Source organism: Emydura macquarii, unplaced genomic scaffold, assembly GCF_026122565.2.
Source record: "Emydura macquarii macquarii isolate MOO-44397 ecotype Brisbane River unplaced genomic scaffold, CSIRO-AGI_Emac_v2 contig_1043, whole genome shotgun sequence".
NCBI classification, from domain to species: Eukaryota; Metazoa; Chordata; order Testudines; family Chelidae; genus Emydura; species Emydura macquarii.
In genome coordinates, this window is record NW_027131180.1 from 15,380,719 (window position 1) to 15,395,407 (window position 14,689).

At 40.0% G+C, this 14,689-nt stretch overlaps 1 protein-coding gene across 1 annotated transcript in view; it reads right to left on the reverse strand.

The window, feature by feature from the left end:
- The window catches only part of TRAPPC10 (trafficking protein particle complex subunit 10), a 92,217-nt gene that overhangs the window by 59,690 nt on the left and 17,838 nt on the right, over window positions 1-14,689 (reverse strand). Inside the window, exons 2-4 of the mRNA XM_067545167.1 lie at window positions 4,583-4,664; window positions 3,758-3,893; window positions 2,231-2,427 (exon numbers count right to left, since the gene is read on the reverse strand). Of these exons, the coding sequence (XP_067401268.1) occupies window positions 2,231-2,427; window positions 3,758-3,893; window positions 4,583-4,664 (415 nt within the window). The remainder of the gene's footprint in view (window positions 1-2,230; window positions 2,428-3,757; window positions 3,894-4,582; window positions 4,665-14,689) is intronic.

Consider the following 14,689-nt stretch of genomic DNA (forward strand, 5'->3'; position numbering starts at 1 on the left):
CCCCGAAGACTGCAGCCAAGCACACTGCCGCATCATGATGCCCAACGCCATCACTCTGATAGCGGCGTCTGCTGCATCGCTGGTTGACTGTAGGGCTGCCCCTGCCACTGCAGCACCCTCCTTGATGATTGTGGCGAAATCCGCCGCCTGGTCCTGGGGAAATGCCTGTGCAAACCTCTGCAAGGAGGACCAGAGGTTCAGATTGTAACGGCCGAGGAGCGCCTGGTGGTTGGCGATCCTCAGCTGCAGAGCCCCTGTAGAGTAAACCTTACAGCCGAAAAGGTCCAACTTTTTGTTATCCTGGGAAGCGTCCGGATGGGCGCGGGACCCCGAGCCGCTGGAGTGGTGCCAATGAGACTTGTGGCCCCGGCCCGCCCTTGACGACGACCTGCTCTGAGACGATGAGGAGGAGCGTCGGTGCTGATGCCTGCAGTGCTGGCGGGGGGGGGTGAGTGGCTGGAGGAGCTGGAACATGATCTCCGCCTGGGCGCCAAGGTCTTGTACTGGCGCTTGCCCCTAGGAGATCGGGAGCGGTGCCGGCCGTGATGTCTTCACCCCAGCTCTGAAGATCTCGAGCGGTGGCACGGTGCCGGAGGCGCTGTCGGTCCAGAGTCTTTCGGTACTGGGATACGCACAGGGCTACGGCCCGGGGATTGGGGCTGGTGCCAGCAGGTGCACCGGGGATCTGGAACAGCATCGCCTGTCCTTGTTGTTGGGTACCGGGATCCACGCTGGGCTGCGAGCCAGGGACCTGGAGTGGTGCCGAGCTCGTTTGATCTTCCCAGGTGACGGGAGTCATGGCAGACTGCGGGTCCAGCGTCGAGCCTTTTCGGTTGCCAGGCTCCACGACAAGCTGCGTGCCAGGGAACAAGACCAGCGCCGGGCGCGTCGGGTCTGGTCAGGCGCCAGGTTCTGCGCCAGGCTGCGTGCTGGAGATCGGGACCTGCGACGAGCGTGTCGGGTCTCTTCAGCCACTGGGATCCGTGCCAGGCTACGTGCCGGGGATCTAGACCGGTGCCATGCTGGACTCGGTGCCAGGGTACGAGATCCTGAGGCGCAATCCCCACCCGAGGCGGAACTGTAGCGACGTTGCCTCGCGCTTGAGCCTCAGGACCGCCCATGGTGCCGAGGAGCTCGACGACTGAGTCGGAGCTGGGAGGGGAGCCCGCACTCTCTACCCTCCATGACCATCTGGGGGGAAACCTGGACTCCTGCCTCGACCACCCACCGGGGCAATTCAGCGCGGCTTTACCCCGAGACACCGGTCCCTGCGCCCTCGGCCGAGGGGGGGACGGAGGTGTGGGCATGCCCATGAGGGTGCGTGCCGCAGCAAATGCCTCTGGTGTCGACAGCCCTTGCAGGGGCTCTCCCCCACCCCCAGGAGTCGGGGGAGGCTCCCTGCGAGGAGATGCCAGTGCCGAAGTACTCTCCACGGCACATGGCTGGGGCATCTCCTGACTGGCCCCCGGCCTGACCGGCGCGGGGGAGTCCTTGTGAGCGGCCTCCTGCCGCTTCTTCTTCCTCGGCACCAAAGGTTGCTGGTGAGATGACTCCGGTGCCGGTGGGGCGCTGCACACCGAGGAGACGCTCAGTGCAGCAGGGGATCGTGCTGGTTGGGAGTCCGGCCGGAGCGCGGACTCCATCAGGATGGCCTTCAAGCGGGCATCCTTCTCCTTCTGGGTCCGCAGCTTGAAGGCCTTGCAGATCTTGCACTTATCCTTACGGTGCTACTCCCCAAGACAACAGAGGCAGCGGTCGTGAGGATCGCTCACAGGGAAAGCCTTGCCGCGAGCGACACAGGCCTTAAAACCAGTTGAACCAGGCATGGCCCAATCTTAAGCCCCTAAGGGCTAACTATCTATTGTTTTCTAACACTAATACCTAACTGTTCAACTAAAGTACAATACTTAACACTAACTCTATTAACAACAACGATGAAGAACAGGGATTGCTACTTGCTGTTCAGCAAGGGGCATACGTTCCAGCAACCGTCAACGGGTGGAAAGAAGGAACTGAGGGCCCTCAGGGCCGGCGGCACCTGATATACCGCGGCATGAGCACGGCACTCCAGGGGGCGCCTGAGCCGGCCTTACAGGGCTTGCTAAGGGCAAAAAAGTTCTGGGAACCAGTGCACGGGGTGCACACTCACCTATATGGGAATGGATATGAGCAATCACACGAAGTAGAACTAGTTGTATAATTAAAACAGTATTTTCAAAAAAGTCCTTACCTGTCACTCTGCTTGTTACAGAAGTCATTTCTTATTTTATCTACTATAGATGTTCGAGGAAGAATGTTGGTTTTGTTCTTTTTTTTTGCGTCGCTCTCAACTACCACAATTAACCAATCCACAGAGCTGTGAACTTTTAAAACATTCTGCCACTTGGTGATGTCATCCTTTACTGTAGCTTTGTATACTTCTGTGTCCTGGTGTTATAAGTAATGAATCAGTAAATCAAATTGACAATCTGGATAAATTTGAAAGGCTTATTTTGTTAAAACAGGAAAAAATATTTCAAACGATACCAAATGGAATTAATGACAGTGAGATTATTTAATGTATTGAGAAGTTAAACAAAGACAATGGCAGGATAAGGTTTTATACTTTCAATTGCTTACTTTATTAGTACTAATTTAGGTTATTGCAAATGAAAAAGATTTTTAAAAATCAAATTTACCCTGAACAACCTCTTGAAATTTTGCAATTTGACACAGCTAAGACAATGAAACTAGACTGATTAATTTCATTTTCTGGTTCTCCTACACTAACAGTGCTCTAGCATTTGGGTTTTCCAACACTGCTGGAAAGTTTTAAGTTGTTTAAATTTAAAGTCATTGAAGATAAAAACAATTGAAATAACTCATTTTCTGTAATTTTTTTCTTTTTTACTTTATAGATCTGTTACAAATATATTGATATAAATATTCAAGACAGAAAGTTGTGTTGGTTAGTTGTGACTAGTCACATGTCAGATGTTAGTGTCTGTTTTTTGATTGTATGACCAATACTCCTATAATGCAGATGACTCCCAGTCAATGAGACATTGCATATAAACAGGGAGTTTTAAATCTTTCCATTTTTTGAATCACTAGCCTTGTCTAAAGCATGATTCTTGTAGCAGATTAATTTCTGATTTACTTGCTTGCTGAAATACCTCCCATTTTCATAATGGGATGTTCATGCATGCATTGTGTTGCTGGTGAGATCCTTGTATAGCTTAGTTTTGACTGTGCCACGGCTCTGGGAAGGGGTTTTTGGAAACCTTGTCCTCCCGCTGCATCAAGCAGTGTCACTATAAAATATAACTTACAGTTCAAATGCTCACGTGGGCAAGTTTAAAATTTATTTTCCATGAGCATTTTTCCAGGTAATACTTGATTGTTCAAATGTTCACGGAAGACAAAAAAAGCTGTGTACGAGGACAGCAGAAAAGTCAAAGAAAGTAATCCACCTCCCTGAAAGGAGTAAGGCTGCATCAATGGGAAGCCATCTCCCATCAACACAGCGCCTTGAAGACACTATGCTACGTGAACATAAGTATGTCTCATGTTAGGACAGTGCAATTCCCCCACCTGCTAGTGACCCTGTAGTAACAAATGTAACCAATAGGAATCAGGAGAAAGGGTGTAGATTCAGCACATCCTATTTATCAAACTGGTATAGGGCACAATATAGGGTTGATTCTTATTTTACCTTCAGTCTCATACATGCCTTATTATGTGCATGGTTCACGCTTAATATTTTCCTAATACTTACACAACATTCTGTCCAATAAATATGAAGAAAGGGAAAAGTCAAGAGAGCCTTGTTCCCTTCCTTGGGAAACAGCTCTTCTTTAAATTGAACAAAATTAGATTCAAGATGAATCATCTTAGGAGCACGTCCATAAGACCTATACAGAATTTCAAAAGAATTGCAATTAGTAATTAAGAAATTAGCAGCAAAACTAAAAGCAGAACAGAAATGACAGGGCAAACATTATAAATTTAGGGTTTTTTTGAAACTCATGAAACTTAACCGTGCTCATTATGGTTTGATTTGTGTAATATCAACTAAAAAATTCATCTGTTTTCTCCAAAAATAAGATATATATTGTTCTCTTTGCAATAAAAGGCCTGGAAACGTCCCAGTTTTTTTTGTTTGTTTGTTTGTTTTTTAAATAAATGAAAGACTCTCTTTTACATATTCTAGCTCCTCCAAAATTAGAGGAAGCCTCTGGTTCTGGGTTTCACAGGGTCCAAAGCCCAATTCTGTTATTGAGGCTTTCCATATGCCCACAAAACCAGGAACCAGCTTATCTTCCAAGCATGGTTACCCAACGTGCAACCTGGAAAGGCCAGAAAAACTAACCTTTAGAGCTACTAATCTCTTTATAATTTTAAATTCAGCCTGATCTAAATGTGGAAACACACATCTCAAAATGCCCAACATCCAGAATTCAGGGAAGATTAGCTCTGAAAACCTGAAATCCTTCCTCCTGCTCAGCTTCCCAACTCAACTCACTGCACAGTCATATTAGTCACATTTTCCTAAATACAATTACATGCATCAAAACAGAACAACAGAGAAAAACTACTCTACCTCCTCCATTCCATGGGTTCTTTTGGAAGTTGCTGAGAAAGCAGGGGATATATAGAAGTGAATAAATTCTGATCTCCAGCACCTAAAATTAAAGAGACCCATTATTTAAGAAGTTCCCTTTTAAAAAATGAGAGAAAGATTAAGAATAAATTATACTACATTGTTACATTTTTAAGACTCATTTTCATACTGGATGCATGGGTAACTGCCATACAGAACAATGCTTTCAAAATAACATTGTTTATCAAAAATCTCTACAAAGCACCATTCATATAGCTGTCCCAATTCCATAGAAGCTCTGAGCAAGAAACTCAGCTGCAGCCCGAGGCCACTCCTGTACGTTTAAAAAAAAAAAAATCATAAAAACAGAACAGCCTCCAAAAACTTCAACCGGCTTCCATGAGACAGGCTAGGTACTAATACCACTGTGCTATGAAACAAAATAAAGAGAACAAAATGTACAATTCAGCACAGAAAGAAATAACTGATTTTCAGCAATGTAATAGTATCCAGCTGATATCTACATCCTTGGCAAGGAGAGATGAGACATTGCTCATTCCATTGAGTCTTTTTTTTTTTTTTTTTTTTAAAGAAAGAAGCAGAGCAGAAAAAAATCTTAGTTTTAGAACTGCTATATATAAAATTACAAAACAGTAAAGACTACATCCTTTATTTCATTACTCCTTAAGTTGTAATTTTTTTTAAAGTGTTTTTCATAATAAAAACTTAGAACCTCAAGAACAAAAGCTTCCCTAGGGATTTTATCATCTAATTAGTGCACATCAATTTTTCACAGTTTTTAACACAGAGCATGAGTCAGCCATTCATATTTTTCATTCACTACATTGTTCTTCCGATCATTTGAGCACCATCTCTCCATTAAAATGACATCAATAACTAGTGTTGCAGCTCAGAGTAGATTCAAACTGTATATTTGACACAGGAAGTTACATTTATCAATAAAAAAAATTTGGAGAATAGTGCCCACCAGATTATAATTTTAGTGGGTCAAATTTTACAAGATTATCCAAAACCTAGAACAATGATTTCACATAATCAAAAAAATTCTCATATATTTTAAAATTGTGGGTAAAGTCATCCCAAGGCATTATAAGGTAAATTAATGAAAGCATGGACTTGTAAGTGTGGGAGATTTTTTGCCTTTCAACTTCAATTGTCACCAATGAGTGTGCAACTCATCCTGTGGTAGTATGAATTGAGAAGAAAGAAAACTCCAGTACTTACAGTTCCAGCTGTTCCTTATCTTGTCTTGTAACACCTTGGAATAGGAGAACAATTCAGCTTTTAAATTTAGTTAATAATCAAGCTTTGGATTGGTTGCACAGTTCAGCCCACTTGCTGCTTAGTTTCGTTGGAGGCCCAGTACAATTTGAGTTGCTTGACCACTGTCCTACAGGCCTAGCATAGCTTCAGTTGCATGCTTGGCTATTCTGATCCATGTAGCATGATCTCTTTCATTGGCAGAGATGAATAGGACTACTGAGTAACCTTGCAGATGTCTCATTTTCTGTATAGCAAGGCACATAAGACAAAATACACAACATGCATACTTGCAGCTGCCCATAGATAACAGTGATGAGAATAACAAGTTATCTTTGAATGTCTGGGGGTACATTGTTTCATTGCCAAGGGGCATATTTTTACACCACCCCTCCTATCACCAGATGTTGTTTTGATGACCCCAATTATTATGGCGAGAACGGAATGTAGTTAAGGGTGAAAACCCAATATAGGTAATTAGCATATATGATAAGTAGAGAGGTAACCAGGTAAAAGTTGTTTATGGAAGGGCATAAGAAGTCATTACTTAGACAAAGGGGCACGCTCCATCAACACCTGACTCCACAGGAGGTGCTGCCGGTTGGATCAGATGCCACTAACTCCCTGGCGGGGCCCCTGAAGAAAGCCATTCCTGTATACAACCTTCTGAGTGACTGCTTAGCTCTCCAGGCTTAGTGAGTATGATATATTGTAGTTAATTTTAGGTTTTGTTTTCAACTAGTATACCTATAGAAAACCTTGCACATTAAACCTTATTGATCTGCAAATCGGGCGTACTGTATCTCACTGATATTCACACTGATCACTAAGTGTCCAGTATCAACAAATTTAATTCTTAGTAGAAAAAAAGTAAGGAACCATAAGTCACCATCACCTAAAGTATCAAAAGGAGAATAATCTAAATAGGTGATTTGGATTTTTTTTTTTAGCTCCTTAAAAAAAAAAAAAAAACACACAAGTGTGAGCCAGAAAAACACTGAACAAAATCTTACTAGGGCACTAAATTTTTTTTCATGCATTTCTACTGATTTTTTTTTTTTTTTTATTGTTTTTATTGTTGCTTCCATGAAGCTCTCTCAACTAGCATTAACTTGTCTTTATAAATGCACTGAGACATACTGGTCAACAGTTTAGCCACATTTAGTTAAAATTTTTCAGATTTCACGTGATTTAAACACCAAAAGTTTGGTTCCGAGATCCCATCTATCTTTACTATAGGAATGACAGGACAGGGTTTTGAGCTCCCTGTTGGCAGTATCATAGAACAGTGGTTTTCAACCTTTCATATGCAGACCACTAAAAATTTTGAATGGAGGTGCAGACCCCTTTGGAAATTTTAAGTCATAATTTGTGGATAAGAGGTATTGCCAATACGGAGGAGGATCAGATCATCAGACAAGATCATCTGGACAACCTTGTAAACTGGAGTAATAGAAATAGGATGAAATTTAATAGTGCAAAGTCATGCATTTAGGGAGTAATAACAAGAATTTTTGCTATTAGCTGGGAACGCATCAGTTAGAAATGACAAAGGAGGAGAAAGACCTAGGTGTATTAGTTGATCAGAGGATGACTATGAGCCGCCAATGTAATGCAGCTGTGAAAAAGTCTAATGCAGTCCTAGAATGAATCAGGTTAGGTAATTCCAGTAGAGAGAGGGAAGTGTTAGTACCATTATACAAGGCACTGGTTAGACCTCGTCTGGAATACTGTGTGCAATTCTAGTTTCCCACCTTTAAGAAAGAGGAATTCAAACTACAACAGGTGCAGAGAAGGGCTAATAGAACCTTACGAGAGGAGACTCAGAGTTTGGCTTCTTTAGCCTAACCAAAAGAAGGCTGAGGGGAGATATAATTGCTTTCTATAACTACATCAGAGGGATAAGTACCAGAGGGAGAGAGGAGTTATTTAAGTTAAGTGCCAGTGTGGACACGAGCAAATGGATATAAACTGGCCATCAAGTTTAGAACAAAGGTTTCTAACCATCAGAGAAGTGAAGTTCTGGAACAGCCTTCCTAGGGGAGCAGTAGGGGGAAAAAAACATAATTGCTTCAAGACTGAGCTTGATAGGTTTGTGGAAGGGATGGTATGATAAGACTGCCTACGTGGATATTTAGCTGATCTGCGACTGTTAGCAGAAAATATCTTCAATGGCTGGTGATGGGACACTAGATGGGAAGGGCTCTGAGTTACTACAGAGAATTTTTTCACCAAGTGTCTGGCTGGTGGATCTTGCCCACATGCTCAGGGCCTAAATGATCATCATATTTGGGGTTGGGAAGGAATTTTCCCCAGGTCAAACTGATAGAGACGCTGGGGGGAGGTTTGCCTTCTTCTGCAGCATGGGGCACAGGTCATTTGCAGGTTTAAAGTAGTGTAAATGGTGGAATCTCTGTAACTCCAAGTCTTTGAACCATGATTTGAGGACTTCTGTAACTCAGCCAGAGGTTAGAGGTTTATTAGAGGAGTGGGTGAGGTTCAGTGTGCAGGAGGTCAAACTAGATAATCATAAGGGTCCGTTCTGACCTTAAAGTCTATGAGTCTGCAGACCTCTGGGGGAGGGGAGGTCATTGGACCACAGGTTGAAAACAACTGTCTTAGAATGATTTCAAGTCAACATAAAATCTTCCACTGTGTGGCTTTGAAGTGATATGCTTGCTCTTTCAGTACATATTTTCCTTCCAACAATCTCTGCAAACTAAAAAGGTACTGACAGCAGTAATACCTTGTATTTGGAGGGAACAGATGTTGAATAATAAGGAAGATCAATTCTCATCCCTTTATATTTGATGTGGGCCATAGGTCTCCATCAGATTGAGCATGACTTTGAAAACAGGGTGTGGAAGTCGGTAAATATTTTGATCAAGCAACAAGGATATCATTTTTTCCTCAGACGGGATTTCCTGGCAAGAGCAGCAAGCTTTTCAGCTGATTGCAGCATATGCGATTTTCAGCTGATGACAGTTGCCAACACTTTTCATAAAGTTTTAAACAATTCCCCAAGGAAGTGGTCTGGTGGCCTCCAGCTGCTAAAGCATCACATATGTATTCTGGAAGATTTTAGGCTCTCCTCCTCAAAGAGTGAGGAAAAAAGTGGAGAACAAGAAAACTCAAAACTCACCAGGCTGTGGAAGCCAATAAAACAAGACTCTGCTTTAAACTAGCCACAAACATCCTTAGACAGCTATTCCCGATACTACTGGGAAGCATGACTGGATGCAGGCACATTGATCAGATCAGAAATGGGAGCAGAAGCACTGAGACTCACTTCAACTGGTGATTGTCCTGAAGAACTGGCAACAGGAATTCCTGTTCCTCTAAAACACTGGCAAAGGTCCCTTGGCTTATCAGACCTGCTGCTAGCCAGAGCAGGAAGTGGGGGCAAAAAAAAAGCCAAAAATTCTGGCTGGAAAGAAAGCCACAGAGACCCACAAAGAACTGCCAGCTATCCCCCTCGCCCACCCACTTCTTCCTTCCAGAGACGTAAGCATGGTCCCCAATGTAACTGTTGTACTTTTGGTATACCAATAGGGGGAACTGGCTTTCAGCTTGAATGATAACATGAGGAACCCTGCATCAAATGCTGAAGCAAGAAAAAAGGCAGAAAAACCTAATGGAGAGAGAATGAATATGCACACAAGAGAAAAATGTGACCAGAACCACAAAACTTCTGTATTTCTAGCACTCAACAGCAATATCACAGTAAAGGAAGAGTACTGTATGACCGCACAAGTCAGTGTATTAAATGCTGGGATGGGAATCTGACCATGAATTACGTTATCCTATAAATCACATTGCTCTGTACTCATCTCAGAGCTGTTTATGACCTTCCAGTTAACTTTGCTAGGGAAGAAAGATTAGCATGGTGCAAAAAATAGCAACATTTGATACTGAAAGATAGTGCCATTTTTATAATTGTAATTTTAGAATTTACAGAAAATTATGGTATTGTTAGCTTCTGCTTATGAGGTCTCAGTGTATTTTGTATTGACAACAGTATTTCCCTTCCCGCGAACACTCAGTTTTCAGTGATTGTATTAGATTATTAGAGTTAGAAAAGTATTTTCAAAAAATTTAAAGCTAAAGGTAATGACTATGACAGTACAGACATGCACACCAATGAAAACTTCTTGTGAGAAACTGATATCTGTAAAATTTCATGATTTATGAAGAGCCTCAGTGACAACAAAAATAGAACTGAATGAAGTTTCCAAAGATATAACATTTTAACAAATCTAAACAAGTGGTAAAGAGGATAAATTTGCTAGAAATCAGACCATACATGCTTAAAAAGAGTAGTAAATACTTCAGCATAATACATGCAACTGCATCACACTTTCCTGTAAACATCTTGCACACTATGTATAAAACTTACTGCAAACACAAGATAGTAATACAGACTGAATGAGGGTGGATACAATTGACATTGGCTCTTTGCATAATACTGTTCATGAATAATTAGTCTTCTTTTCAACAAAAATTCATTCCCGTATCTTACAACAAACAAAAGATTAGTTTTCAGTTCCTCATATGCAGTCTTACACAGCAAAAGCCATGAGTAATTCCCCAATTTAGAACCGAAAATACCTTTCCAGGCTTCATTTTTAAAGGCTACTCATTGTGCAAGCTACAGAGATTGTCTATAATTAGGCATGCAGCAGTTCTCCAAAAAGGGTCATATTTTTGGAATATAGTTTACTCCCCTATACCATACACCATATATCATTTGAAAGCTTATTTTATGTACATTTAGCTGAGGTATGATGTGAAGCTCTCAAGTCGTGCCATAAGCTTGTAGGAGAGGTAAAACAATGGTACCCAAAATGAGAATGTCACTTTTTGCACAGTCCCAGAAACATTGCAACATGATTATAACTAGTTTTTACTGTTTAAGTTAAATTTCAACATCTTAATGTGGTGCTTATTGATCAAAGCTCCCAAACAATGTATTAAAAGTCTTATTGGTTTTGCATGGGCAAATTAGTTTTGCATGTGGCAAAAATGGCGAATATCAACATTTTGCAATATACTAACATGAAATGTTTTCACATTGCATAGTCTCGTCAAAATATCACAAGATAATAGTTTTCTATATTTTCAATTGAAATTTTCTGACCTGATAAGTTTTACACTCAAGGTAGTGCACCAGTAGCAGCAGATTGCATGCCCATAGTTTGTACTGCTTAGTGTATTGATATAAATGTATGTCTTAAGGTAATGCTTCTCTATTTGTAAGCTTATGTATGTACAGACAAACATCATGTCTGCCTGCTAGAAAGTTTTATTTTGTAACCACCTATGCATGCAGTACTAGCCTTTGAAATATTCTAGAAACTAGCTTTATAATTCAGTGACACTTATGCACAGTATTAGTGTTAGAGAGGACAATATACAACTTCATGCTGAGCTTCAATCAAAGTGCACATTGAACAAAAGGGGCAATTTTGATATTAATATAGATCTAATTTATATCTAATTTAGCACAAATCTGTATACTTGTGACAAATGGCAGTAATGTTTACCTCTCCAGGGAAGTTACAGTATATGAAGATACAAACCCTTAAAGCTTACACCAAAGAGAAAAAGACTCCACAAACTTTGAAAAATGCCCTTTATCATTAAAATAAAAGAATGAAAAAAAAAAAAAAAAAAAGTCAAAAGCTACCAGTGCTGGACAGAATTCTGTGATGCTGGCAGCAGAAGCCTGGAGAGATGAATTGGTGGCTACTGGATGTGTTTTATAGTTTAGACGATGGACCACCAATATGCTATCACAGGGGTTGCTTTCAGAAATACACAAGCAAGTCAACTTTGGCACATGTTAAAGTTGTATTGAACACAGAAAAGAAAATGGACTCTGAATCTGTTCACAGACCATCATGTTCACCTGATTCTGTAGTAGGGTGACCAGAGAGCAAGTGTGAAAAAGCGAGATGGGGAGTAATAGGCACCTATATAAGAAAAAGCCCCGAATAGGTTGTTTGTTTGTTTTTTGTTTTTTTTAATAACCCTTTAGATGGTTATTGTGATGCTTTGAGGTCAAATAAATCCAATTTTATGTCTTGAAATAATATAAGAGTTATTAAACAAATGAATGCAAATATTTTAAAGTGGTCATTTTAATGCATTGAGGGTGTCATTTATCTCTTTCTATGGTAATGGCACAACATGACAGTTACACATCATACCTCATCTTAAAGTGGACATAATAAGCTTTCTAATGATGTATGCGCGTGTAGAGAGGGTACATCAAATTGACCAAATCAGTGGAATTTCCTGCTCACCTAAATGTGGAAGTTCTAACTGGTTTGTATGGCAACTGGCAAATATATTATAACTGGGCAAATATTTAAGGGGGTTTTTCTACTTCAGCTGTTTCCCTCTGAAATGTAAGATAAATTAAGGAAACCCCTAACTACGTGAAGATTACTGACAACACCCATCTTTCTGAAGATTAATAAGTATATTTATTCTTGAACCTGGTGGTTGTGTCTTCTTGACAAGGAAAGGTTTTCAGTTTCCCCGTCATTTCTTAGTACAATGGTGTAGTTCATCCAAAGTTCCATGTGCAACTCAGGCCAACTGTTACTTCATTGAGATCATGTTTTGAATACTTCACTTAATTCCTGAGATACTGAAGTGGAAAAAAAGACTAGAAAGTGTTCCAGATCTAAGCTGTCATACCACTCAGTGTAGAAAATAGAGGGAGATGGTGATAAAGAGGTGGCAGGGCAAAATTCAACCATCTTTTATCCCCAGGAGGTACCAGATGTTAGTAAGAAAACCACTTTTGTATATGGATCTCCTGGGGCTGTATTTTACAGATTATTTGAACTGTGGTCAGTATTATATGCCACGTTCCAGCCCTCTCAAATCTCTCTGTACTTGGCCAAGTAGATAGGAAATTTCAGCTATGCATTTAAGCCAAATCTTGTACCGCAGAAGGGAGTGTTACTCCATATGCGTAATACCACAAAGCAATAGCTATCTATTTTTGGTGGCTGGGAAAGAGATATAAACCCTCTTCAGTCAGGCCACAGGGCTTCCCTGAATTAATTCTTGTTTGACCTAGAGCATATCTCTTAGAAAAACATCCGATTTTGACTAAGATATCTAGCAATGGAGAATCCACACCTTTGTTAAATTGTTCCAATGATTAATTACCCTCACTGTTAAAAATTCACACCTTATTGCTAGTATGATGCTGATTAACAGTTTAACTCAGATAAATCCCCAAGGAATTTCATGAGACAAAGAAAAGGCTAACCAGAAGGCTCTCTCCCCTGTCAAATTTCAAAGGCCTGCTGCAAACAATGCAAATGTTTGAAGTTTCCAAAAAAAGGTTGCCAGAATATTTTAGAATAGAAACTATTAGGCAACCTAAATACAGGGGGTAACAGACAATATGAGTGATCTAAACATGGTCAGAAGAATCTTGTTGCAGAATATAAATGTATAAGTGGAGTCAAAGCATTTATATAAAAACATTGTGAAACAGAAAATGAACACTGGTATGTTTTATCAGCATTTATATTGCAATAATAAACTACTAGTCTGTCAAAACACTCTAGTCCACTGACCTTCTCTTAATTATTTCAGGCACTTGATTCCTGAAACCCCAAACTGCAAGTATGTACTAATGAAACCATTTAAAGTGACAGCATTCTGCACCACTGCATAGTAAACGGGAGAAAAGATTTTAATATGGTGCCCTAGGAGCACAACAGTGTTGTCAGCAAAACATTCACTTCTTCTGACACAAATTTAATAGATATTATTCACTTACTACAGTTTCTTAAAGGGTGGATTGATTAAATCATCAATTTTAATCAACTTTTCCATTTGTACTTCAGTTACTTTCTAAAAACCAGTGTGAATGCACCTGTCAATATAGCCATTAAAGTATGTTGATTTACAAGTCTTCACACTAGATATGAACCATCATTTTGCTACTTATGAGGGTACACTAAAACTATATATATTTAAGCTTAATATTTTCAGATTCTAATTATTCTAATTATCTGAACACTTTCAGTATATTAGAAAATGGTGGATAATATATTGCTTATTTATTATATGATTGCATCAAGCTACATTAGGATGGTAACTGGAATTTAATTAAACATAAAACAGCATAAAAATGTATTTTTATTAAATAAAACAAGCCCTTAATATAGTACGACTTATAAGTGCCATGTTTATAAAGCTTGACCTCAAAAATTAGATGGATTTTCCCCTAATTCTTTCTTTATATAGAAAAGCAGTCTTTAACTCAAGTATTTGGTAGAGGCTCATGGATTCAACATATTTATTTTTTAAGAAAGAGCTAATAAGTTTAAGCCTTAATATATTTTTATTACATTTACATTGTTTTAAATCTGTTTATTTTTAAAAAGAAAAAAGTTGAAATGAAATCAAAATAATCCAATTTAAATAAAAGTTTTGATTGTTTTAAAAACATCCATTTTTATCCATCCTGGTTTCCCATGACAGTCTGAAATAGAACCATAATCACTAATCTCCAAATGCCTGTACTGAACTGCAGAAATTTTTCTACTCATGCTTTACCTCCACACTATTCTTCCTGCATTGCAATCCAGGAGCATTACACAAGACCCTACAACCGATTTAAGTTTACAGTTTGTGGAATTTATTATAAGCTTAACATTGAAATAAATTTAAGCTCCATTATTGCTGATTTTGCCTTAACAGCTTGTTATGGTAGCTAGATAAGCTAAGCCACAGATAGTCTGATTTGGAAATCACAGCAATTTGCACAAAATGAACTACATCTTAGTGGTCTAG